The 25,841-nt window shown below is 51.9% G+C and overlaps 1 protein-coding gene across 2 annotated transcripts; it reads left to right on the top strand.

Annotated features, from left to right (window-relative positions):
* The first annotated feature begins 211 nt into the window (after positions 1-211).
* Positions 212-19,514, top strand: ZBTB47 (zinc finger and BTB domain containing 47). 2 transcript variants are annotated; one of them, XM_051612334.1, is made up of 7 exons: positions 212-240; positions 650-716; positions 11,490-12,857; positions 16,839-16,986; positions 17,595-17,710; positions 18,109-18,253; positions 18,858-19,514. In XM_051612334.1, the coding sequence occupies exons 1-7, from the start codon at positions 221-223 to the stop codon at positions 19,223-19,225; spliced, it is 2,232 nt and encodes a 743-aa protein (XP_051468294.1). In that variant the 5' UTR covers positions 212-220; the 3' UTR covers positions 19,226-19,514. The 2 variants fall into 2 exon arrangements, with proteins under 2 accessions (XP_051468294.1, XP_051468295.1); XM_051612335.1 differs by lacking the exons at positions 212-240; positions 650-716 and adding an exon at positions 6,576-6,660.
* The last annotated feature ends 6,327 nt before the right edge of the window (positions 19,515-25,841 follow it).

Here is a 25,841-nt window from a genome sequence, read left to right as displayed (position 1 = left end):
ATGGAGGGGATGAGTGGGCTGGGATAGAGGGGATGAGAGGGCTGGGAAGGAGGGGATGAAAGGGCTGGGGGGCCAGGCGTGGGCGGTGTGGGAGCCTGTCCCTTTAAAGGGGCAGCCGCGGCCCCATCTGATGCGGCGGCTCCAATCAGCGGCCCCGGGGCTCTTGGCAGCCGGAGCCGCCGCCGCTCCGCATTCCTCCGTCTTCCTAAAAGGGGCTAACATGGCGATGGGCAGGATGAGGTGAAGAAGAGGAGAGGAAAAATAAAAAAAGGGGGGGGGGAAGAGGAAAAGGAAAGAAGAAAAAAAAAAAAAAGGAAAAAAAACAGGAGAGAAAAAAAAAAGAAGAGGAGGAAAAGGAAGGAAAGAAAAAAAAAAAAGAGGGGAAAAAAAAGGGAAAAAATAATAATAGAGGGACGGGGGATGTAAGCAAAGCTGGCAGCAGCGGCGCGGTAATTTCCAGCACCCCCCCAAAAAACCACCCCCCGTTCCCTCCTCGTTCCGTCCTCCAAAAAGCCAAAAAAAAAAAAAAAGGGCAAAAAAAAGGCCAGCCGAAAGAGGGGAGAAAAAAAAAAAAAAAGGCAAAAAAGAAAAAAAGCAACCGACCCAGCAAAACCACCCAACCCAACATCTCTTTTTTTTTTTCATGGAGAGCACAAACCCCAGGCCAGCGGAGGAGGACCGGGACTCCTTTGCGCGGAGACCTTTGCATCAAAATGGTAGAGCTTTGCAAAAAAAAAAAAACCCCCCCCCCACCCCCCCCCCCCCCCCCCCCTTCCTCCCTCCCCCGCTTTTCCCTTTTTTTTTATCCCCTTTTATTTTCCTTTCCCCCCCCCCCCCCCCCCCGCTTTCCTCCTCCTGCTCCCGGGGCTTTGCTGACTTTGCAAAGGCCTCCGAAACTTGCCCCCCCCCCATCCCCCCAAAAAAAAAATCCTTGGAAGGGGGGGGGTTATGTGTGTTTTTTGGGGGGGCTTGCATGGGTGGCATGAGGCACCTTTTTTTTTTTGGGGGGGGGGGTACAAAATGGGTGTGCAATGGGTGTTTTCTTGCAAGAAGCCTGTTTTGGAATGGGGGGAAGGAGGAGGGGGGGGAGTTGAGGTTGTATCCCACCCCCCCCCTTCTTGTGCTGAGGTGTTGGGGGGGGTGGGGGGTGGGGATGAAGAAGGTTTTGCGTTTGGCTTGGAATTGCATTAAAAATGTGTCGCCCCCCCCCCCCCCACGCCGCGCACGGGGTGAGGGGCTGGTCAGGGGATGTGGATGTGGGGGGGGGGGGAGGTGGGTGCTGGGAGGGGGGTTGCTGGGGGTGGGGTGGTGGTTTGGGGGTTCAGCACAGCCTGACACCCCCTCCCCAGCACCCCCAGGGGTGTGGGGGGGGCCGCTTGGCCCTGACACACACCCCCCCTCCCCCCCCCCCCCCTCAATACCCCGGACCCACCTCGGGGGTGACTGAGGAAATGTGGGGAGGGGGAGGAGGGAGGGAAGGAGGAACGTGGGGGGGGAAACTTTTTGGAGCCGAGCAGGCCGGAGGATTTTGCTGGCGCAGGAGCAGCCTCTTCCTCGGCCCCTTTTTTTTTTATTATTATTATTTTTAATTTCTGTTCCCCGGATGACTCCTTCGTTTTGATAAATTCCTCCTTCCCATCCCCCCTCCGGGGTAGGGGGGGGGGAGGGGGGCTCCCCCCTCCTGTCCTGCCACGGGGACCCCTTTTTCCCAAGGGGGAAGGGAGAAATGGGGGAGGATGCTCGAGTCATCCTGGTAACCCTGGTGGAGTGAGGAGGCAGGGAGAGCAGCATCCCACCCCGGGGGGGGGCTGGGAAGGGGTTTTCCATCAGTGCTCTTAAATACAATAATAATAATAATAATAAATAATAATTGGGGGGGTGGCTGGTTGCACCCGCAGCACTGAGCTGTTTTAGCAGCTGGTGGACTTATTTTTTTTTTTTGGGGTGGGGGGAAGGGTGGGTTTAGTTTGACTTGCAGAGAGCAGGCCTGAGTTGGGGAGATGGCAGGAGAAATCCCTTGGGATGTGCGGCGTGCCCAGGGAACTTGCCGTTCCTGGTACCCTGGTGCCTTTCCCCATCCCTGAAAGTGAGGTTTGTTTTTTTTTTTAATTGCCCTAAGAGAAGGTTCCATGCCCCTGAAAACACCCCAGGAGGTGTTGGAGCAGCTTTTCAGAAAGGAGGTGGGGGGGGAAAAAAGTGGAAGCTTTGGGGAAAAAATAAAGACACGATGCTGACCAGGTGCATGGGGTGATGGCTGGGAGGCTGGGACCCCAATTTGGGGGCAGCCAGAGCTGGGGTTTGGGTTCCTGCTGGCCTGCAGAATTCCTGCTGGTGTTAAATCAGCTGCTGAATCCGCCCCTGCATCCCCTCCGGAGGGAGATGCTGACGGACCAGGGGAGGCACCGGGGATGGGTTTTGGGAACGTTTCATGCCCTGGGGTGGGGATGGGGATGCCCAGAGCCCACCCAAGCCACCAGCCCTCTGAGGAAGAAGGAGAAAAGTTGGGAATTAAAACCTTCTCCTCAGCAAGAACCAGAGGGAAAAATTGCTTCACGCAGCAAAAAACCACCAAACCAACCCCAAACCCTCCTTGGAGAGATATTAAGCTTTTTTGTATTTCTGTACAGACTTTTTTTTAAAATTTATTTTCTGGATCTGGGGTGAAACCTGGCTGGGTGCAAACACTTGGGTGCTGACCGTGGAGTTTCCCTGAGGATGCTGGCTGGGTTAAATGCTGCTCCAGGGCTTTGCTGGGGCAGCCAGAGGGTTCTCCTTCACCGCCGGGCTTGGCTTCACGGCGGAGCTTTGTTCTCCCGGCGAGGAATTAACGACGCGTTAGGTTATCACCAGGCGAGATAAACGGCCTTGTGTTTCTGTCTGGCGTCTGGAGGGGAGAGGCAGGACACCCCCCCTTCACCAGAATAACCCACTGCTGCCTTTGGAGGTACCTTCTTTGGAAACGGGAGGGCGAAGCAGGAGGTTGCCTGCGAGTGGATTAAATATTGGTTATTTTTAAGATGCAATTTATTATTATTATTATTATTATTTTCCTGGCTGAGGGGAAAAATAGGGAAAAACCTTTATTTATTTTATTTTTTCTGGGTGAACTGAGTGTGTCAAAACATCAGAGGGGTTTGGGAAGGTTTTGGGGAATAGCTGATTTCTCCCATCCTCCCTCCTCGCTCTCCCGTGCTTCTGCGTTTAAGCCTTTTCAGCCGGGGGTGTGATGGTGGCTGTGACCAGGTGCTCTTGGAGAAGAGCAAGAGCTGAAGTTTTAATTTTGCTGCCGTGTTTGTGTGGCCCTAGAAAAGAGGGGATTCCCTGTCCCCTGCATGGTTTGCATCCTGGATGGCTTGTGACGTCCCGTGGGGTCTGCGGTCCGTGTGAGGCTGGAGAAGATGCTGGTGGGGAGCAGGAGCTCAGGGCCAGGCTCTGCCACCTGCCCCTCATTTTTCCTCCTTTCTGAAGGAGACACACTGCATTGCATTGGGGTGGTATTTGCAGGGCAGGGCTGGCCTCCTTGGATTCCTCACATGGAGACATCTGAGGAGTTGTCCCTGTGTCCTTCAGGGCTATTGGCCCCTCTTCAGCCAACCTTGGTGCTTCAGCTGCCTCTCCTGATGGTGACACCTGGGATGGCTTTCCATAGCAAAAGACTGGTCATGGCATTGCAGATATGATGGGTAAAGGACTCAATTACAATAAATAATCTTTTTTAATTATTATTTTTGTGATAATATATTTTGCCCAGAGCCAGGGCTACTAGCACCCATCTCAATTAAAGCCCTGCTCCCTGAGCTGCTGAATTTTCTGGCTGGCTGTGATGAAAATAGGCCATTTTAATGCACATTCCTACAAATGTTCAAGTCTTGGGCAGGGAGGATGGCTGGACTGGAAGAGAAAAGCTGGTGCTTCCCAAAGAGGCCCAGTCAAGGCTGAGTTCAGGATGGAGATGGATGTGGTTGTGTTGTGGATGTCTCTTCCCTGGAGGTGATGAAGGGCAGGTTGGATGGGGCTTGGAGCAACCTGGTCTAATGGAAGGTGTCCCTGCCCATGCAGGGGGTTTGAACTAGATCATCTTAATTGTCCCTTCTGACCCAAACCTGTGATTCTATGTGGGTACCACCCCTGGGGAAGTGTCAGGGTTGGAAAAGGATGTTCCAGGATGGAAAGTCCTGCCCAGGATGCTGGGATAGGCTCAACCTTGTATATCTCTGCCAATTTGTTGGTCTGGAGTTGGGTTAGGAAATGCTGTGGTTTTAGGGTCTGGTGGGAGCCACGTGTGGTGCAAACCATGGAGGTGTCATATCCCATCTTACTGTGTGACCAACCTGGAAGGGCACGGAGGCTTCCCTGGGGATGCTGCTGTCTGGTGCCAGCCTAATCCAGCACACGTGGGAGGAGGCTTCGTGCATCCCTCTGCCTCACTTTCCAGGGATCTCAGCCTCTTCCCGGCTGTTGTCTGGCAGTGTGTGGCTCTGGGGCTGGCTTGGGGACATGATGGCTTCAGGCTGTGCACAAGCAGGGTGGTGGCTGCCCCACTGCACCCGTCCTCTCTCCCTGCACTGAATATGGGGTCCCTGGGGGTCCTGTGAGCCACGGGGGGAGTGGGGTTTGGTGCATCACCTGCCCTGTTGCATCCATCCTTTCCCTTGGTGGTGCTGGGGACACCCATGGGGTCCCCAGGGGATGGTGGCCACCTCCTCCCCAGCCTCCTGCCGGGCTGGGCAGTGCTCTGGAGCCGGCCCCTGGCGCAGCCGCTTGGCCGACATCCCGGCTGGGGAGGTCAGCGTTGGGTTTTGTCCTCATTTCCTCCCTTGATCTTTCCTCTGCTTGTTGTTGGTTTGTTTTGTTTTGTTTTGTTTTTTTCCGGGAGGGGAGGCTTTGCATGTGTGTGTGTGGTGTGTGTCCCCTGGGCTCTTCCACCCCAGCAGTGGCTCCACAGGAGGTCCCTGCATCCTTCGGAGGGGAGGGCAGCATCCCATCCCGCTGCCTGCTCCCATGCCAGGGCTGGGGACATCTCCATCAGCAGAGTGTCACGAGCTGTGCCAGGCACTGGCAGGGACCCCGTGGCTCGGTTGGCCCAGCTGTGTTTGGTGTTTGCCAGGAGGATGCCTGCTCTGCCAGAATCCAGCTGTGGCCTCTTGGGGCTTAAGCCCACATCTTGCTGCAAGGATCTTGAATCAGGTTTTGCACCGTGTGTTGGGTCTGGCTGAGCTGCATCCCAATCAGCCCCTCTCATCTCCAACCAAGGGGACATGGGCAGACAGATGGGTGCATCCAGCCTGGCTTCAGTGTCTCTGCTCTCCCACCAGAGTGGTGGGACTGGGGTTTGTCCTGGGTTGAAAATGAAGTGGTGCTGGGCTGAAGGCTCAGGGGGTTTGCAGCAGGGAGGATGCAATGCATGGGGACGGTGCTCACCCTTGCATGTGTTGTGATGGATGCTGAGGTCATCGAGCAGGTCTCAGGGCTGGTGGGACACAGGAATGGTGTCCCCTGTGCCTTCACGGTGTTGGATGGCTCTCTGGACTGGTTTGGGGACAGGGAGTGGTGGTGGCATTGGATTACCTGTCCTTGGGAAGCGTCATTGTGGCTTTGCAGCTCTGTGCAAGTAAGAGAAGGAGAAAGACACCCAGAGCAGCTGGCAGGGTTTAAAAAATATATTTAAAAAAGTATAAAACAAATAAGAAAGCAACCAGCCATTAACCCTCTCTGGGCTGTGCTGCTGGAAAGCCAGTGCCTGCTCTGACGGGGCGAAGCCTCGTGTTGTTCATCCCACCTTGTCCCTCCACTCTCCCCAAACCATGGGTGGCCGTGGCACTTGTAAGAAAAAGTCCCCAGTGAACCTTCTCCCCATTTGCAGAGGTGGTGTTTTGGCTTTCATGGGATGAGGGAAGGATTTGTCCCTGTTCCCTTGTGCTGAGGATGGTCCTGCTGGGCCTGGTGCTGCCTCTGGCTTCCCAGGCTGCTCCCTGGAAAAGCATCTCTGGGCCAAAGCCTGTAATTGCTGGATGCTATTTTAAAAAGCACAAAAAAGAACCAAAGGGGGAAAAAAAAAAAAGAAAAAAGAAAAAAAAAAGCCTGGGAAGCATCTGACTGTCCCTTAGCTGGGCTGATCCTCTTCTTCACTCACACAGAGCCTGGGGGTGTTTTTTGGGATGCCCAACACGCTGGGGTGGAACATGATCTGGGAGCACTTCTGAGCCCCTTCCCGTTGCTTCCTCCCGATGGCTCTCTTTCGGGCAACCTCAAGCCTTTTGAGACAACACAAAGGGGGGGGGGGGGGAAAAAGTCACCACTTCAGGCGGTGTCACCACCACCCTAAAGGCCGTGGCCATCCTTGGCCTCCAGAGCTGGGATGGGACCATCCCCAGCAGCATCCCGTGGGCAGGATGCCGGTGGTGGGCGCTTGAGGCCGTGTTGGCCGGCGCCTCGCCAGGCGGGGCTGCGGCCGAGCTATTGTTTTCCCTTCCTGCTTGTTTTTCCGGACAACCCTCCCCTAATTAAATAAAAACACCCGTTGGACAAGGGAACAAAACCACCCCCCCCCCCACCACACACACACACCACCCTTGGCACAATCCCGTGCCGTGACAGGGCAAAGCACCCGCGGGAGAGGTCCCCGGGGAGGGGGAGCGATGGGCAAGCGGAGCGGTGAAGGTAGGTGATAGGTGAGGGGAGGGATGCGTTTTACCCCACTGCCAGGTTTCCATGCGTGGTTGTGGTCCAAAAATGGGTGGTTTTGGGGTTTCTGGATGATGTATGGGGTGTATAGGGTCTGGGCAGCGCTGCCAGTTCCAGAGTGGCTTCATCCTGGAGCATTCCCGGCTTTGGGAATTGTGGGAAGATGCGAGCATCGCATCATCCTTAAAAAAAACCAACAACAACAAAACCCTTTGTGGCCTCAAAGCTACAGAGAAAGGGCTGATGGTCTCATCCAAGGGTCTGGAAAGGAGAAAGCAAATCGTAGGGGGCTATGGATGAAAACCCAAAGTGTGGGTGGTTTGGGGATTTCTTGCGACACGCCTTTGTATCATTTGAATTAATCTGTAAAAAGAGGATTTTAGTGCTCTTTCTTCCTTTAGCAAAAGCCAAGTTGTGGGATTTGAAATAGTTTCAGCCAGGTTCTTTCTCCCTGAAGTGCAGCCGTGTTCAGATTGAGAATAGGACGTGGGTTTCTTTTTAATTATTTTTTTTTTCTGTCTAGAGGAGCAAGTGCAAACATTGTATTCAGCTACTTATTAAAGCACTTTTCTTTATTGCAATTTAATGTTGAAGGTCAAGGGTAAATGTTTCGGTGGTTGCAGATGGTGTGGAAAAGCAGGCGGCTGTTTTCATGGGAGTTTTGAGGTTGAAAAGTTTTAAGGGAATCTCCAGGTTTTGTGCCTGACAGAAACTGGTGTCCGGGTCTAACTGCTCTGCTCGACATGAAATGGGGACTTAAATCTGCTTTTTGTGCCCCAAAATTCCTGTCCTGGTGCTAATACAGGAGTGAGGTGCCTGTGGTCGATAGTGCTCCAGGGATGAGGGTGATAGATGTGGCTATAAATTGATAGAGAGGCCAGTGAGGTCAGGGATGGTCTTCTGGGGGGCTACAGTTATGGATATTTAAATATATCCAGGGTGACCTGAAGTACTGGTCCCTCGGGGGGGGTTAGTGCTGCAGGAGCATTTAAGGATCTAATTCTCAATACCTACTAAAATAAATTGGACTAGATGATCTTTCGAGATCCCTTCCAACCCCTAAGATTCTGTGAAATTAGCATTTTATCTTAGCACAGTGATGCAAACCCAGCAGCAGCCTCCTTTCAAGGGAGGTGATCGGGTGTGGGTGTGGGAAACTGAGGCACATGGGGGCATGTGGGTGGGAGGGGAGTGGGGCTGTGCTCAGACATTATCTCCTATAGCAAGATTTTTGGTGTATTCTCCTGGGAGAGGCATCAGCATCTCCTTTGACCATCATTCCTTTATCACTTCTCTCTTCCATCAGGACTCACCCAATCCCTCCATCCCCTCTTACCCCAAGTATCCTCCCTGTCCTCCAGCCACCCTCCCACCCTGCTGGCTGATTCAGGCTGGGACTTTGGCATCACTGCTTGGGAAACCTCTTAAAACAGAGCCAGAGGGCAATGTCAGGATAGAGAGGGCTGGCTGGAGGCACTGCCATCCCCTCAGGGTGGGGAATTTTATGGCCATGCTGCTTTCGAATAATTTTGGGTTGTTTTATTTTTGATGCCAAGGATGCCAGGGCTCTGCTTGGAGGTCAGTGGTTCCTGGAGGGGGAGACAGTGGTTTTTGGGATTCACTCCAGCTTGATGCCTGGGGGGCACCCACTGAGCACCCCGAGGCCAGGCCTGGGATGGGTGACTTGTGATGCCATGTCAGGTTAAACCAATGCAGAGGGGGCCACGGTGGTGTTGGTGGGAAAGAGCAAAACTGTGATTTGTATTTTAAAAAAATTAGAACATATTTAAAAATATCTAGATTTAAATATCTATTTTAAAAGGTATTTTAAATGTGTTTTTAAAATATTTGTGTTTTCCCAGGGGAAGGGGTAATGGGGTTAAGCTCTCCTATCAACCCCAATTAATCAGGCTTTTTCTTCCTGGATGGGGTTGCAGGGACAGGAGCTGCCGGAGGGGTATTTTGAGGCAAGTTGGGGTCTTTCTTGGGATCTCACCCCGGCGGGCGCCTCTCGTCTTGGCCGGGGCTCCAGCTCCAGGCAAACTCATGAAAAGCATCTGATAGCAATAAAGAGCAAAAACCTCCTGCTGACAAGCCCGGGCTGAAGTCACCGACGGGACGTGGCCAAGACACGCATTGTCCTCGCCACTGCTGGGACTGATTAGAACCTCCTGGCAAGCCCCGGCGCTGGGTGAGGAGTCAGCCCCTTTTGCCAGAAAACCTCCATCCAGAGGGGAAAAAAAAACAACCAACACAACAAAACCCCAACAAAACAACAAAAAAACCCCAGCTTTTGTCTTCCAGGCTGGGCTGTGCGGAGCCGATGCCACCCAGCAGACCCAATTCTGCCTGTTTTTGCACCCACTTCTCCACAGCTGTGCCGAGCTTGGGGCTTCCTATGCAGGGAACGAGGTGAGATGGATCCCAGGAGGAAAGACCTGGATTCAGGATTTCTTTAATTTTTCATAGCAAAAGCAAAGCAGGAGTGTTCCTGGCAAACAGAAATCCACTCTGCTCGATATCTATTATATCATTATTTATTTTCTGTCTGCTTGGGGGGGGCGTTGGGAGGCTGACCCATCCGAGATCCTCTTGTCAAAATGTCCTTGGCAGTCGTGAGGCTTCAAAAATGGGGGGAGGTGGATGGATGTTCCAGCTGGGATGCAGAATTTTATGACAAATAAATACAGAGAGTGTATTTTTTTTTAAAAAAATTGCATATTTATTTATAGATGTGTTTTTATATATAATAATTATAATATAAACACATTAAAATATTCATATATTATAACATATTAATGTATACATATATATTAAAACCCTCTCTTTTGCTGCCTCTTTGCCCCACTCCAGGCTGCAGAGCCAAGAGTTTGGAGAAGAGCTGTTTTTCCCTTATTTTTTCCCATTTTCCCATTCTTTTGATGGGCCTCTCCAGGACCACTGGGATGATGGGAAGCTGATGACCCCATTGGTTGCAGAGCAGAAATGGAGTGAAAATGAAAAATTTTGGCAGGGAGGGGGAAGGTTTTTTTTTTTTTTCTTTGCTTGTTGAGAAAACAGAGAACACCCTTTTTTATTATTTAAACATTTCTGTCTGTGTGTGCCTTTTGCCTTTGGCTCAGAGAAAAAAAAAAAGACAAACAAAATGTGTCTTGCTGGAATTCTTGTGTTGATCGAGAGCTGCCATTTGTCCTAGAAAATGTGGGAGCTGAGAAGCTCTTTATTGGAGCAGGAGGTGAAGGATAAACCTGGCAGGTTGAACCCTCCATCTCCACCACTGTTCTGCACCATGTCCTTGGTCACATCCCACAGTGGTGGTGGAAGAGGACATGAATGTGGCTGGATCTGTCTCCATCCTTGAGTTGGGTGTTCAGCACGGAAAGCCAAAGGGAAGTAAAGGGAAAGGAGATATCCCACCTGCTTTTAATACAGGGCATGGGATTTAGGGTATGAGATATCATTCATGTTTGGGATCATAGAATGGTTTGGGTTGGAAGGGACCTTCAAGATCATCTAGGTCCAACCCCCCTGCATGGGCAGGGACACCTCCCACCAGCCCAGGTTGCTCCAAGCCCCATCCAACCTGCCCTTCAACACTGCCAGGGATGGGGCAGCCACAGCTTCCCTGGGCAACCTTTTCCAGATTCTCATCACCCTCATAGTGAATAATTTCTTCCTAATGTCTAACCCAAATCTCCCCTCTTCAGTTTAAAGCCATTGCCCGCCTTGTCCTATCACTCCATCCCCTTGTAAAAAGTCCCTCCCCAGCTTTTCTGTAGCCCCTTCAGGTACTGGAAGGCTGCTACTAGGTGTCCCTGGAGCTTTCTCTTCTCCAGGCTGAACAACTCCAACTTTGAAGACCATCCACAGGCTCAGGTGTCCCCAGGAGAGGTGATGAATGTCCAGGGGTGGTCTGCACCAGGCAGAGCATGTGGGAGCTACTTGAAATATCCAGCAAATGCGGCCTGGGGAGCGGTGTTGGTGGTTGTGGCATTTCCCAGCCTGGGGCTTCTGCTCCCTGACCTGAATTTTTCCAGGTAGGGCCTTTCCCTGGATGATTTAAAATGGGCATTAAAAAAGGGCACAAGTTGTCCTGGCGAATCCAGCGAATGAGTGAACTGCCAACGTGAGTCAGAGCCCGTGGCGTGATGCGGTAGATGTTAGAGAATGTTGTCCTTTATGTAATCATGGTGTGAAGCAGGGAGGTTTAAAATCCTCCTTTCCTTCTAGTTAGGTGGTTAAATCTCAGCTGGTGCCTAAAATTGTCTTCCCGTGTGGGGCAACTGTCCCCCCAGGGTCCTTGTGTTTTTCAGGAAGTCAAGGATGTATTGAGGCATCTTCTCCTCTGCATGGCATCTCTTCCCTGTGATCATAAACAGCTGAGCCAGGCTTTGGGTTTCTTTGGTGGTGGGGTGACGTTGGTGCCTCCTAACCAGGCTGATGTCATGTCACTGGGTGCTTGAATTGCCTCGGCCTGTCCTTTCATTGGACTTTCTCCTCCTTGGTTGAGTCTCCTGGACTCAAGTTGATGGTGGAGCTTCTTGGCTGGTGTCTCCAAACTGATGGTGGAGCTTTTTGGTTGGCATCTTCACGCTGGGCCTAGTAGTAGAATTTCTTGGTGCTGTGAAGCTGGGTCTGGTGGTGGAGCCTTTTGGTTGGCATCTCCAAGCTGGGGCTGACAGTGAAGCTTCTCAGTTGGCATCTCTAACTTGGGATGCATGGGCAGGCATGGGTGGTATGGCCGAGGGGGTGTTTTCCTGTGGGAAGAACCCTCTTGACTGATTTTATTTCCTTCCTCTCCGCAGCTGATAGTAGAAAAAACGACTGACTACCCTTCGGCTGAGTACTCCCTGGTGGAGGATGTAGCCCTCCACTTCACGTGTTTGATGGACAGACTGAACGAGCAGCGCCTCTTTCAGCCGGACCTGTGCGACGTGGACATCGTGCTGGTGCAGCACAAGAGCATCTTCCCGGCGCACAAGGGGGTCCTGGCAGCCTACAGCCAGTTCTTCCACTCCCTCTTCACCCAAAACAAGCAGCTGCAGCGTGTGGAGCTCTCGCTGGAGGCCCTCACCTCGCAGGGCCTCCAGCAGATCCTCAACTTCATCTACACCTCCAAGCTCCTCGTCAACTCCTGTAATGTGCAGGACGTGCTGAACGCGGCCGCCGTGCTGCAGATGAACAACATTGCCTCCTCCTGCCAGGACCTCCTCGACACCCGCTCGCTCAGCCTGGCTGCTGACATGGCCCTGCCTGCTGAGGGCTGCGCTGGACCCCCGCCCTACTACTGTGAGATCAAGCAGGAGGTGGATGCTCCCCATCCCAAGATCTATGCCCGGGAGGGGAACGACCCCTACTCAGTGCGGGTGGAGGATGGAGCAGGTGGTGGGACGCTCCCCGCTGGTCCAGCCAAGCAGTACTACAAGGAGGAGAAGGATGGTGGTCCTGGGACTGTCTGTAAGATGGAAGGGGAAGAGTCAGAGGAGGACCTGGATAGCCAGGGCTCTTACAACCGGGAGCAGATCATTGTGGAGGTGAACCTCAACAACCAAACCCTCAATGTCTCCAAGGGCATGGAGGGGAAGGCGGCCGCCAGCGAGGCGGCTGTGATGGGGCGGCCTGATGGTGATGGGCGTGACACGGAGGAGGATGGGGAGGAGGAGAATGAGGAAGGGGAGGAGGAGGAGGAAGAGGAGGAGGACGCGGAGGTGGGCGAGGAGGAAGAGGAGGAGCACAGCGAAGAGGAAGACATGGAGGAGACAACGGAAGAAGAGGATGATGATGACGATGATGAAGACGCGTTGGAGATGAAAAGGGAAAAAGGTGGGTCCCGCAGAGGCAGCCGGGCATCCAAAGCCACCAAGCCTGCCATGGCAACCAGGTCCCAGGAGATGGCCAAAGCAGAAGAGGAGGAGGAGGAAGAAGAGGAAGGCCAGCGAGGGAGGAAGAGGAAAAAGGAGCAGGACGGTTTGGGGCAGAAGGTGAAGCTGGAGGAGAAGCAGCACTACCCGTGCAAGAAGTGTCCCCGGGTCTTCAACAACCGCTGGTACCTGGAGAAGCACATGAACGTCACCCACAGCCGCATGCAGATCTGCGACAAGTGCGGCAAACGCTTCCTGCTGGAGAGCGAGCTGCTGCTGCACCACCAGACTGACTGCGAGAAGAACATCCAGGTGAGCCAGCCCCGGTGATGTCCCACCAGGGTATGGACATCCCACCAAGAGGTGGAACGTTCCACTGGGGATGGACATCCCACCCAGGTGGGGATATCCCGTGAAAGGAGGAGCATCCCGCTATGATGGGGCATCCCAGTGGGGGAGAACATCCCACCAAGGGGGACACATCCCACCAAGGGATGGGGCATCCCACTGGGGATGGGCATCCCACCAGGGTGGGGACCTTCCAGTACCTGAAAGAGGCCTACAAGAAGGCTGGGGAAGAGCTTTTGACAAGGGCATATAACAATAGGAAAAGGGGCAATGGTTTCAAGCTAGAGAAGGGCAGATTTAGGTTGGACATTAGGAAAAAGTTCTTTACGGTGAGGGTGGTGGATCACTGGAACAGGTTGCCTAGAGAGGTGGTGGAGGCCCCATCCCTGGAGACATTCAAGGTCAGGCTTGATGGAGCTCTGACCAATCTGTTCTAGTGTGAGATGTCCCTTCTTATTTTAGGGGGGTTGGACTAGATGACCTTTAGAGGTCCCTTCCAACCCAAGACATTCTATGATTCTGTGATTCTCACCAAAGGAGGAGCATCCCACCGTGTTGGGACATCCCAATGGGGGAGGACATTGCACCCACCAGGAAGGACATCCCACCCAGCTACACCATAGATGGGATCATGCTCAAATGATCTTTTTGATGTTGTGGGTAGCACGTGGCAGATGGGAGGGAACCTTGCTTCACCCATGACCTGTGTTCAGGCTCAGGAGAGTCCCGTGGTGGCATGGGACTGTAGGATTTGTGCCAGAGAACTGTGGCTTCTCCTTGGCCGGCCAAGTGGAAACATGGAGTAATTTTTGAAGAGTAATTTTTCTTTGAGTTTATTCAGTTAATCTGACTAAAACACTGTGAGCCCCTGATGGAGACACACTCCAGCCGTTCCCACCCAGGCTGAAACCAATTTAGCTTAATTCACAGATTTGCTGACACCAGTTAAAATGGTTTTAATCTGCCTTTTGTGCTCTTTAGCTTGCGTATTAACGAGTTTCCGAGAGCATTTGTCATCCGTGCATGGCTCGGGCTTGGTGTGTCCTTGGCCTAATGCTAATGAGATCCTGCATTTGCAAATTGCCTCCGTTAAATCAGTTCAGTTTTGGGGGGGAATCCCATCAGAGCAGCAAACATCTGCATTCCTGCAGACCCCTCCAGCCCCTCTCCTGATCCCCCATGAGCTGTTTGGCGTGATGCTGCCACTACTAATTAAAAAAATACCGACTTGTGGAGAGCTTTGCCCACCGTCCTTCCCACCACAACTGGATTTTAAATGATCTTGCAGCTCTCCTAGATGAAGGTAACGCAACCCAAGTGCCACTGGAGCCCTTCACTGATGGTACCCCAAATAAAATGGGTGATGAAGCACATCTCAGTGTTCAGGCATGCAGGGAACAGGGAGGCAGGAGTGGTCTTGGCTCGAGCGGGTGAAGGAACCGCTGCCTGCACTGGCCCTTTGGTGCATCTTCCTGAAAATTTCACAATGCTGAGGTTGCTTTTTTGGATGCTTTTTCCCAGAATGGATGAGTGCAGCTCTGATAGCTGCCTGCTGGTGGCTGTTTTCGAGCCCAGACGAAACATTCCCAGAATGATTCTTCAGCCTCATCTGCTTTCTTGAGGGATAACATGGGGTTGTCACCTCATTGCCTTTTTTTTTCCCCAGTTCTCATCCCTTTTCCCGGTCATTTCTGACTGGATGAATCACAGCTGCCCATGTGGTACATCATTCTGCAGAAAACATGCATCATTACTTCTTACTTAGCTGAGCATCTTTAATTTTACAAATAGCCAGATTCACTCCCTTTGCTCTGATAATGTTGAATAACTTTATCAATACACCACGGAATTATAGCTGGATGGAAAAGGCATTTTTGGTTTTACTCTACTTTTGTTTTTAAACTGGAAGAGGGGAGATTTAGGTTAGACATTAGGAAGAAATTCTTTCCTGTGAGGGTGGTGAGACAGTGGAACAGGTTGCCCAGGGAGGCTGTGGAAGCCCCATCCCTGGCAGTGTTGAAGGGCAGGGTGGATGGGGCTTGGAGCATCCTGGGCTGGTGGGAGGTGTCCCTGCCCATGCAGGGGGGCTGGAATTAGGTGATCTTTAAGGTCCCTTCCAACCCAAACCGTTCCATGATTTTATGATTCTGTATCTATAATGGATGGTCTTTATTTCTTGGGTTTTTTTAGCCAGATCCATGGAGGGATCATCCCTCTTATCCCATTCTGGTCTTTCTTCATTTCCCTGCTTTGTCCCCAGATTTCATCGATGATGCTTTAGGGGTTAGGCTTCATTTTGCTCCTTGTGATCATGTCCCATCACCATCCACAGTCTCTGTAGCAGGCATCCTGCCTCCACCACCTAAAAAACAATCTTTTGCTTGATCAGGTTGTTTCTCCAACTCTTTTTGTTGACTGCCCTCAGTACGGTTTTCCACTTAACCTGGGAGAATTTATCTTCTCATTTTTCTTCCCTCGTTTGGATGTCATTTCCACATTTTTGAGTGATGCTTCTTGTGGCAGCTGAGGACACAGATCTCAGCCCTCCAGGGTGCTTAGTCCCAGCCCGGGGGCTTTCCTACAGCTGCTGCTTTCCCTCTACCTTTAATTTTAAATTTCCCCTGCAGCCTATTACATTTTAAGTGGAGAAATTAGATATTGATGTGCCTTTGATAACAGGCTCTGGTCCTGAATTTGTCTTGAAATGTTTCTTAAAGCAGAAATAAAACCATTTTGATCCATGGAAGTATTTCCTTAGGAACAGTGAAACTCAGAGGACTACTCATGGTGGTATTCAGGCATGGCAAGATGAAGGAGTGTTGGGAATGCCTCTCTGACCCTAATTTTGCCTCCTAGGCACTTAATATAAACATATGTAGGAAGCTACTGTGGTTACATGGCAGAGTGGTGTATTTTCCACGATATCACAGTCTCGTTTGGTGCAAAATTTGATTGAAGCCCATCAACAAACATCTGTTCCCCTGGGTAGGCAGGAGATGGAGGCTGTGCTGCCTGCACTGCTTCAAGCCCTGCTGGGAAGTCCACCCTGGGCTTCCTGGTACCACTCAGCCATGCTGTTGCTGGATGCCTTCAGGGCAGGAATTATTTTCTTAATGCACCTGTGAGAAGAAGAGTTGCTTTTAGCGCTGTTGGCCAAGGGGAAGATGAGTCATGGAGAGATGAAAGGGAAGGAGTGTCCTCTGGCTTCTGGCAGGGTCCTCAGCAGGGTGCTGCCTACTGTACCCATGCTCCAGCAGTGGTTTTCCACAAGGATCTTACTCACCCATCTTCCCCTGAGCACTGAACTGATCTCATGCTGAAGTTGGACCTTTTCCTGAGAACTTTGCAAGAACTGTTGAACTTGGAGCTGAAATAAATATCTACCAGAACCCTGGGGAGACTTTGCACATGCCATTGTTCTGCTTGTGCTGATGGACTATTTTTTGGGTCTGTTTTGGTCCATTTGGATACGATTGGAAAACTCATTTAGTGGTAAAGCATCCATAATATCAGCTGAAGTCTGAAGTTGTGCTTCCCTGGCTTGGCCTTCTCCTTGTTTCTGTATTCTCTGCAGCCTTCTGCTGCTCAGAGGGTTGGTTTATTTCTTTTAAGTAGTGGCTTCATTGTGTGGGAAAATGAAACCCCCAGCAGGGAACAGGACTTTGGTGTGTGAGCTGCTTTTTATGCAATCCTAATATATCCATTGATGGAGAGGCCTTGTGCTTCCCTGGAGAGGCATTGTTGCTTCCCTATCCAATGGGTAGAAATTTGAGTTTTGGAGTCTTGGAAGTGACAAGGTCTGTAGGAGACGTGCTGGCCGTTAGGATTTTTGGTATCTCAGCTGTAGGTTTCATCGTGACCTTCCCTTTCAATGGCAAAACCAAAATGCTGGTGGTGCCTGGGCACCTCCCCCTGCTTCCCTGCCCACCACCTCTCTCCTTGCAGTGCGTGACGTGTGGGAAGGGGTTCAAGAAGCTCTGGTCCCTCCACGAGCACAACAAGATCGTCCACGGCTACGCCGAGAAGAAGTTCTCCTGCGAGATCTGCGAGAAGAAGTTCTACACCATGGCCCACGTGCGCAAACACATGGTTGGTGAGTGTGGGAGGCACCGGTGCCATGGGGAGATCTTGTTAGGGGTGTTCATGCATCGTTTTGGCCATGAAGGGTGGGGTTTTTTTGTCTGTGTCCATGTTGGGATTTCAGAGCTGGATTTAGTTCTGGTTGAGCTTTCTAACGTCAAGGCAGGGGCCTTGAAATTTGGCCCAGTGTTTAATGCTGGATGTTTTGTCTGCTCGGTGCTGGGTTTGGAGCAATCAGACACGCTGCCGGGGGAAGCTCATTTGTTTTATTTCTCTAGAAGAAAAAAAACCTCAGAAGTGATCAAAGGAGGGTTTGAAGTGTAACCATCCTTGCCTTGTAAAAGAGGACCAGACCACACCAAAGCCAGCCTCTGAAATACAAATTGCAGAAGGCAGCAGCGGTCAAGTCCCTGGAGCTTATAGGCACCAAAGAGGTCCAAAGAAAGGGGGGTTTGGCAGGCAATGAGGGGAGTACCTGGTAGGTTGCTGCTGCACATCTTCCCAGGATGGCTTTGGGTGTGCTGGGGTTGGGTGCTGGCATTGGGAGCAGCAGCTGCAACGTGGGGACATGGATGCTCAGGGTGCGGGGAGGGCACCTGACCCTGCTGCTCTCCACTTCAGCTCACACCAAGGACATGCCGTTCACCTGCGAGACCTGCGGGAAGTCCTTCAAGCGCAGCATGTCCCTCAAGGTCCATTCACTCCAGCACTCTGGGGAAAAGCCTTTTAAATGTGAGGTAAGGTCCTGTGGGTTTCCTCGCCCCGCGTCCTCTCAAACGGGCATAAAGACACTGATCTGGGGAAACCTCTTCCACTTTGTGGGCCTGTGCTTTTTGCCAGTGCAGCTGCAGGGATGCTACCCCTTCTCCCAAACCTTCCGTCTCCTCCTGGTTTGAAGGTCTCTCCAACCTTCTGATGAAACTGGTGGCCAGCACCAGGATTTCTCTGTCCAGTACCTGGACCTTGCATCCCACCCCAAGCCCATCCAGCCTGCAAACCTACTTGAGTATGTCCCAAAAAGCAATTGATTTGGGTTCTTATACAGGGGAAAAGGAGATTTCTGCACTGCTCTGACATGCTGGGAGTGGGGTGTGGAGGGTGTTTTAGGTGCTCATCACCCCTCTTTCTCCTGCAGAACTGCAACGAGCGCTTCCAGTACAAGTACCAGCTGCGCTCCCACATGAGCATCCACATCGGCCACAAGCAGTTCATGTGCCAGTGGTGTGGCAAGGACTTCAACATGAAGCAGTACTTCGATGAGCACATGAAGACGCACACGGGTGAGAGCTCCTTGCCCCCAGATCCTGGGCAAAGCACACAGGGAGAGAGGTGGCACATTGGAGTGAGTCCAGAGGAGGGTCAGGAAGATGCTCAAGAGGGCTGGAATACCTCTCTTGTGAAGACAGGCTGGGAGAGTTGGGGTGTTCATCCTGGAGAAGAGAAGGCTTCAGGAAGACCTTAGAGCACCTTCCAGTGCCTGAAGAAAAGAAGGAAAGAAAGGCTTCTTAAAAGGACTTGGAGTAATAGAATGAGGGGGGGCGGTTACAAACTCAGGAGATTTAGATGAGGTAGTAGGAACAAATTCTTTAGTGTGAGGGTGGTGAGACCCTGGCCCAGGTTGCCCAGGGAAGCTGTGGCTGCCCCATCCCTGGCAGTGTTGAAGGGCAGGTTGGATGGGGCTTGGAGCAGCCTGGGCTGGTGGGAGGTGTCCCTGCCCTTGCAGGGGGGTTGGATGATCTTCAAGTTCCCTTCCAACCCAAACCATTCTCTGATCCCATGATCTTTGGGCGGATGGCAAGATGAGGTTTTGGAGGGGGGGGGGAGTGTTCCAGCCACCAGCTCCTCACCCCGTCTCCTCCCTCCCTCCCTCCCTCCCTCCCTCAGGTGAGAAGCCCTACATCTGCGAGATCTGCGGGAAGAGCTTCACCAGCCGCCCCAACATGAAGCGGCACCGCCGGACCCACACGGGGGAGAAGCCCTACCCGTGCGACGTCTGCGGCCAGCGCTTCCGCTTCTCCAACATGCTCAAAGCCCACAAGGAGAAGTGTTTCCGCGTCAGCAACCCCTTGGCTTCGGACACGGCCACCCCCCAACCCGCCGCCAGCCCGGCTCCTCTGCCCCCCGGCCCCGGCCTCTCCCCCCTGCCCCTGCCTCTGCTTCATCCCCTTCCACAGACCCTCCCTCCTCCTCCTCACCTACCACCGCCCCCTCCCCTCTTTCCCGCGGGGAGGATAAATTCCAACAACAACTAGGTGCCCCCCACCCCGGCCACGTGCCCGCACGGACTGCTCTGCCCTTTGGGAACATCTCCCCGCTTGGGGAGCCGAGGCTTCGCTTGCTCTCTTACCCCCCACCTCCTCCTCCTGGTTTTTGGGGTTGTTTAGGGATTTCTATTTTATTTTATTTTTTAATCCCCTTTTTTCCCACCTGGCATTCTCCGCAGAGAGGGGGAGCAGGAGGAAACACCCCCTCCCCCCCTCCCCGGGAGGAGCGTGGATGAGAGTGTGGGAGGGAAATGCCATCCGTCTGTAAGGGTGTAGGTAGGAGCTACCTGGTGGATCATCTGGTGGATCAGCTTCACCTCTGTGCCGGGATGGTGGCAGGGCTCAAGAGGAGTAGGGTGCTGAGCTGGCTGGCATCATCTGGCCCAAGGTCCCTTCCAACCAGGATGATTCTATGATTCTGTGTCTGTAACCAGCTGAACCCTTGTCGTGGTGCTCAAATCCCTGTACTGTAAAGCTGGTCTTTCAATTCAGGCTCTTTTCCCAAGAGGTTGAGGTGGGCACCGCCAAGGAGCCTCTCTCGGCCCTCTCTGCTGGCCCGGGTGGCCCTCAGCAAGCAAGCAGATGTCCCCATTGGAAGGCCACCAACCCCCTCTCCTTCGTAGCCCTTGCTGCCTTCTCCTTCCCTGCCACAGGTTTTCCTCCCTAGTAGGCGAAAGCACAAACGCTGGTGGCATCAGCTTGGGGCATCAGCAGCTGGTTCATTTTTGGGGTGTCCAAAGGGAGCCAGGCTCTGGTGTGACCTTTCTATGCATCCCGGCAGGAGCCAGGCTCCTGGGGATGCTCTGGAGTTGGCAGGGTGGCCCCTGGAGAGCTCAGATGACCTTGGGAGCTGTGGCCCCGTGGCAGCCCAGGATGGAGGAGTGGGACGGTGCCGTTTCTTGGCAGAATCAGCCCAGAATAGTGCCTTAACAATTAGAATAAATCCCTGACCCATGGGTAAGCTCCAGGCTGTGTCACATTGCAGTTTAGAGCTAAAGCAAGACCACGTTCAGCCTGATGACAATGTCCCATCCTCCAGCTTGTTGCCCGTGTTGCTCTCCCAAGCTTTCTCTCTCTCTCCATGGGGTTGGGAGCCATTGCCCCACCCTGGCCTGGTGGGACCAGAGGGAACCAGTGAGGGCTTTGGTTGGTTTGGTGATGCCCCATGGCATTGGTGAGTGCTCCTCCAACCATGTTGTGGTTAGTGAAGTTGAGCTGGTCTTCGGCTTCACTTGTTCAGGCTGGCTCCATGCTGGTGAAGGAGGAGGAGAAGAGAAAGGCTTCACCATTACTTTGTTGTTGGACACAGGGGTCCAGGCTGGGTCTCTTGCTGCTGTGTTCTGCCCCAGGGTGTTGTATGGTGGCCTGACCATGGCTCTGTGGTCTACCTGCCTAGGGAAGTGTCCACTTGGGTGTCAGGGAGAGATGGGAGTGCTGCAGGGGCTACAGAGCATCCGACACAGGTAGAGGGGTGATGGTCAGGAGGTGGAGTCTTGGTGGCTTGCTCCCAAGGCCAGCACTGAGGATGCATGCAGATGTGGGTCAGGTCACGGGAGGTGGTGAGCAGAACTGTTAGTAGGCAAGAAGGAAGAGAGGAGATTGAGCAGGCTGCAGGAACCCTTCCCATTTACACCTTGGTCTGAGTGATGATGGGGTGCTGGGGACAATGAGCCACATCTGGCTCTGCAAGAAGTCTTGGTGCTTTGTCTCCTAGAGCAAACCAGCAAAACACTTGGGCAGCGTTGAGGCTGGCCCTGCAGAGCAGGGAGGATTCAGCAACATGCTCAGGAGCTTTGCTGAGTGGGAACACGCAGGAGCCTGGCAGGGACAGGACAGGGGAACACCTGTTGTTCTCCTGAGTGCTGTTTGAGGTGATGGGTTGGGTGACCGATGCCTGACACTCCTACTGAGTGGTGCCCCTCATTCCTGTTGTCTCTTGGAAAGCTGGCTGCTCCTGGGGATGTTAGCATGTTGGAGCAACAAATTGCTTTTTATCCTCATGTTGGCTGGGATCCTGTGGACCCCCAGCACCACAGTCAGCACCAGTGAGCTCACCTTCATCTCCCTCTGCTTTGAGCAAAGGGAGGATGCTACGGCAGAGCTGGCTTGCTATATTGACCTGCTCAGATAGGTACCAAAGGCTTCTCTGCTCTCCTTGCTCCATGACACCTAGGGCTTATTGGGAAGGTGCAAAGCCTTCTCAGACACACACCTGGGAGGGATGTGGGCACTCAGCTCTTGGGGCCATTGGCTTTCTGAAGGGACTGTGACCCAGACTAGAAGAAGTTGCTTTAGAGAAGCCTTTAGTGATATCCTTGGAGGCTGTTGGAGGGCCTCAGTAGAGTGGTCAATGCTGTCTCCTCCTCCACTGCCTCCTAGACCCCATCCCCTTGGGCTCCCTTGCATTTCTTTCCCCTCACACAGCCTCGACATGGGACGGGAGTACTGCACCTGAGGAGGACTCACCTTGCCTGTAGAATCTGTGATGGAGCCTATCAGCTTGCCTGGCTGATAGACTTCTCCCTCCAAGCAAACCGCCGTGCCAACATGTGCTCCCTTGTACCTGGAAGTGGCTTTCCCTGTCCCAGTTCATCCTCTCCTGGTGAGGACCTGCCCCACTTGGACATCACGGCATGATGGGAGCTCCTCCTTAAGTCTAGAAGCCCAGCAGAAAGCCCAGTGACTGATCATCCCCTTGGAGAGCCTGTCCAGAGAGCCGCTTGGAGACGTCGAGATGTGACCATGCACACAGCACTTTGGAGAACCAGATCCCTGCTGCTCCCTCCCCTCTCCAAGGCCTGAGCAGTACCCAGGAGTCCTACACGGCCTCCGAGCCCTTTTGTCTACACCCCGATTTGGCCCCGATGTGTCTCTTCATGTCTGGTTTTCGTTAACATACTGAGAGCTCCAACGAGCCGCTCCCGCGGCGTCTCGTCCCGCACCCATCCCGTTCAGACCCCGTTGACTTAGACGGGGCGGGAGGCAGGGGAGTTGGGTCCGTTGTTTTCAAGCTTTTTATATATTTTTTTTTTTTAAAGAAATTTTATGTTGTTTTTTTTTGTTGTTGTTGTTTAACTCTTGCACCTTAATCTCTCACCTCCCTTCTCCGACGGAGCGCGAGGGTGGAGAGGGCCTCGATTTCCTTTGCGCAGTTCGCGAACGTGCCGCAACGCAACGTCAAGCCGACAACTCGGCCTCACCCCAGACCTCTCCAGGTTGGAATTTTATTCCCCCCCCCCTTTCGTTTGAACTCTGGGGAGGGAAGGAGTCATGTAGGAAGGGTCATATTTTTGATTTATCTATCCCAGGAGCCTGGTAGCACAGCCCAGTTAGCCTCATAATGTCCATGAGGCATGGCTGGCCCCTTCGGACCACAGCCATAAGCCCAGCACGGTGGGAAGGTGATGGATGGATGAATGGATGGATGGGTGGGTGGACAGCCGGCGGGTGGGAACGGCTGTGACAGTGCAATAGAGATGAGCATCCGCTGCTAGACAACTCCACTGATGAGACTCTTGGTTTGCTCAAGTCAAGAGAGAAGGATGGATGGACAGACACCCTTTGTTCACACGGACGGAGAGAGCTTCCCCGCGCGCAGCCCTGCCTGGTGACACCTGACCACCCCGGGAGCTGGGTCAAACTTGCAAAGGAAGACAGTAATAATAATAGAAATGGAAAAAAAAAAAAGGAGGAGGAACAACCTCAGTAGCATGGAACTTGAAGGAAATTAATGAAACCCCAAGCACTTGCCTCAAAACTAGTTTCTCATGCCTGGTGTCCAGCTCGGTTTTGTTTTAGGGCATTTGGTATTGGTTGTCCAAACATGGCAAGTTAAGAGTGTCTTGGTGGCTCTACTAGTGTGAACAAACTAAATGAAGCACTTTATTCTGTATAGATAAGGGAAGGCGGGGAGGGGAAGCTTGGATGCTTTTCAGAAGCATCTGAAGAAATGTTCTAGGAAATGTATTATTATTATTATTATTACTTTTTTTTTTTTTTATGACCATGTGTAATCAATATATGTTTATCTTTAACTCCAAGTACAGCAGTTACTCTCTTTGGGATGGTGTGGTGAGAGGGTAGGCAGAGATGGTCGGGCTAGTCCATCAGCATGGGGCCAACTAGAGCAAGTCATTGCCTACTGCAGGAACGGGCAAGTCTTGCTGTGTTGATGGTCCTGTTGGACAATGTCCAGGAGGTCCCAAGAGGTGCATCAAAGCTGCCTTCTAGGGCACAGTTCCTTGGCACCAAGGGCCCAACCTGCATCCCCATCCTGAGCCATCTTCTGCCTGGGGGTGCTGGGGCTGCTCTCTGGACCACCCATGAGCAAGATGAGTCACAGTAGGCTGTTTTGGGTTGTCCTTAGCAGCCAGGTCCTTGGCCATGCTTTGAAACCTGCTTTTGGCCTCTCACCGAGGCACGTCAGGGGTCTCTGAGCTCTGAAAGAGGTGAGAGGTCAGAATTGGGCCTTTCCACTGCGTTCTCCCAGTCTGGAAGTGTTATGACTGTTACCAAAGAGGTTGCAAGTGGAAGGACTGAATCAATAAACAATTTGTCTTTTATAAAAGAAAAACTAAAGCTCCAACACTTTCTTTGTTACCTTACTTTTGATTTTTTTTGTTTGTGTTTTTAAGTCTCTTTTCAGGCAACTGTGTGAGGAGTCAGGCCCAGCAGGATGGGCTTCCTATGGCATGTTGACCAGTGCTGTTGTTTTGCATGTATAGACCTTGTGTTGGGTTTGGTGGGAGGTGTGTGTGTGTGTGTGTGTGTGTGTGTGAGGCAGCTGAACTCCTGTGGAGCCAACAAAAAATAGCTTCTTAGGGAAGGGTGATGCGTGGGTGAAAGAAGGGGCTTGGTGAGGGCTGAGCTCCTGGGTCCTTCCAAATCCATAGGGTTTGTATGAACTAGGAACTGGGACTCCCTGAGCTCCTCTGTAAGCAGTGGAGAACCAAGGAGCCCATCCAAAACCACCCAGTGCCTTTATTGACATAAAATGGAGTGGTGGGAACCTCACCAGCTAACGTCAGCACTGTTCTTGGAAAACTAATGGAAGAAGAGATAATTTTCCCTCACACTTGGAATGTATCTGCTCCTTTGCTGCTGACATTGTCCGGAGAAGACAGTCACAGAGAGACCTGTGCTGGTGGAGTTGTGTGCATCTGAGCTGGGAAAATGCCAGGCAGCAGTAAGGAGTCATGTGTCTCTGAGTATTCATGCTGGCATTTCTTACCTGTGATTGCCTGTGGACTGGAGCAGCCTCTTGGTGAGGTGTTTGTGACCATTTCTAAGCCAGACTTTAACTTGTCAAAGTGCAACTTGGCTGCCTTCCTTGGGCCAACACCGGTTTTCAAGCACTGAGATTTTGCCCTCGTGGCTCAAGCAATGGGATATTTCAAGCTCTTCTGGGTCCTTCTATACAACAATTTTTTTTTCCCTTTTATGGTTTCTTGCCCTGTGCCAGTGGTGGCATCTCCCACAGCCTTATAATGGATGTGAACCTTGCAGGAGCACCAGGTTCCTATTGGCTGTAGTCGTGATGGACAGCTGCAAGGTGAGTGACCAAGGATGGGGACCAGTCTCGATCACCACTTCTCGAGCCATCATCAAGGTTCTGCACCATAATAACTCATCGAGGCTCAGCAACATTCCCGTTGACTTCAAAGGGCCTGTTGACTTCAAAGGGCTCAGATTTCCCCTGGGAGAGCCAACCAACGTGGCAGCAGGTGGACGGAGATTAACCTTCTCTTAGGATCAAGTGTCAACAGCTTTCCATCCTGTGTCCAGCAAGAAGAGCTGAAGCAAAGGTGTTGGTGCCCACTCCCAGGCAGGAGATGGTATCCTGCCCCTTGCAATAAATGACTTTTAAGAAATTACTATTCTATGCATGGATTATTATTTTTTTCTTCCTCATAATTTTTATTTTTGTGACACAAGCTGTTCTACATTTGGTAGATTCATCTTCAATCAGCCTGGGACTCGTCCACAGGAATTCTTTGCAGAACTGAATAGAAGATGATTTATTTTTTCCAGTGTATTTTTCACACATTTGATGTTTCAAAGGTTTTTGTTGCTTTTTTTTTTTTTTTTCCCCCTAAAGCTATTTTGTGCCAGCCAGTCCCCTTGGATTTATTTTACTTGTGCAAATGTTTCATTAGTGTTCTGATGTGATTGTCCTCTAAGGAGATTATCCTCTAACTTTTTAAATCCTTAAAATGAAACCAGGACGAGTCTCTGGTTCCTTTCCTCGTGGCAAAGAGTCTTTCCTTCCAAACATGCTTTAGTTTCTCCATGACTGCATTTGGAACCAGATGAATCAGCCAGCTATGATTTTTAATACCATAATTTTCATGCCACTTTGAGGGTTATATTTTGCAAGGCTTGTAATTGTTCTTCTTCATTATTTATTATCACCCTTGTTCATGGTACCATGAGATCACCCATCTTCCTTCAAGGTCTAGGTAAGCTTCTAGTCCTCCTATCTTTGGAAATAGCTGTAAGGACATGAATGCTAAAGTTTCAGTTCTCAAATGGGAGAAAATAAGAAGAATAGAAGCTGGGGCTGTGCTAGAGCTCCCTGTGGGGCTTGTTTGCTGCTTGTGTTCAT

Source organism: Apus apus, chromosome 2, assembly GCF_020740795.1.
Source record: "Apus apus isolate bApuApu2 chromosome 2, bApuApu2.pri.cur, whole genome shotgun sequence".
In the NCBI taxonomy this organism is placed as follows: domain Eukaryota; kingdom Metazoa; phylum Chordata; class Aves; order Apodiformes; family Apodidae; genus Apus; species Apus apus.
This window is presented reverse-complemented; position numbering and strand designations above follow the sequence as displayed.

Coding starts and splice junctions, on each gene's coding strand:
- ZBTB47 (XM_051612334.1), top strand. CDS start 221: ATGGCGATGGGCAGGATGAG. Junction 17,711..18,108: donor AAAAGCCTTTTAAATGTGAG/GTAAGGTCCTGT, acceptor TTTCTCCTGCAG/AACTGCAACGAGCGCTTCCA. Junction 18,254..18,857: donor GCACATGAAGACGCACACGG/GTGAGAGCTCCT, acceptor TCCCTCCCTCAG/GTGAGAAGCCCTACATCTGC.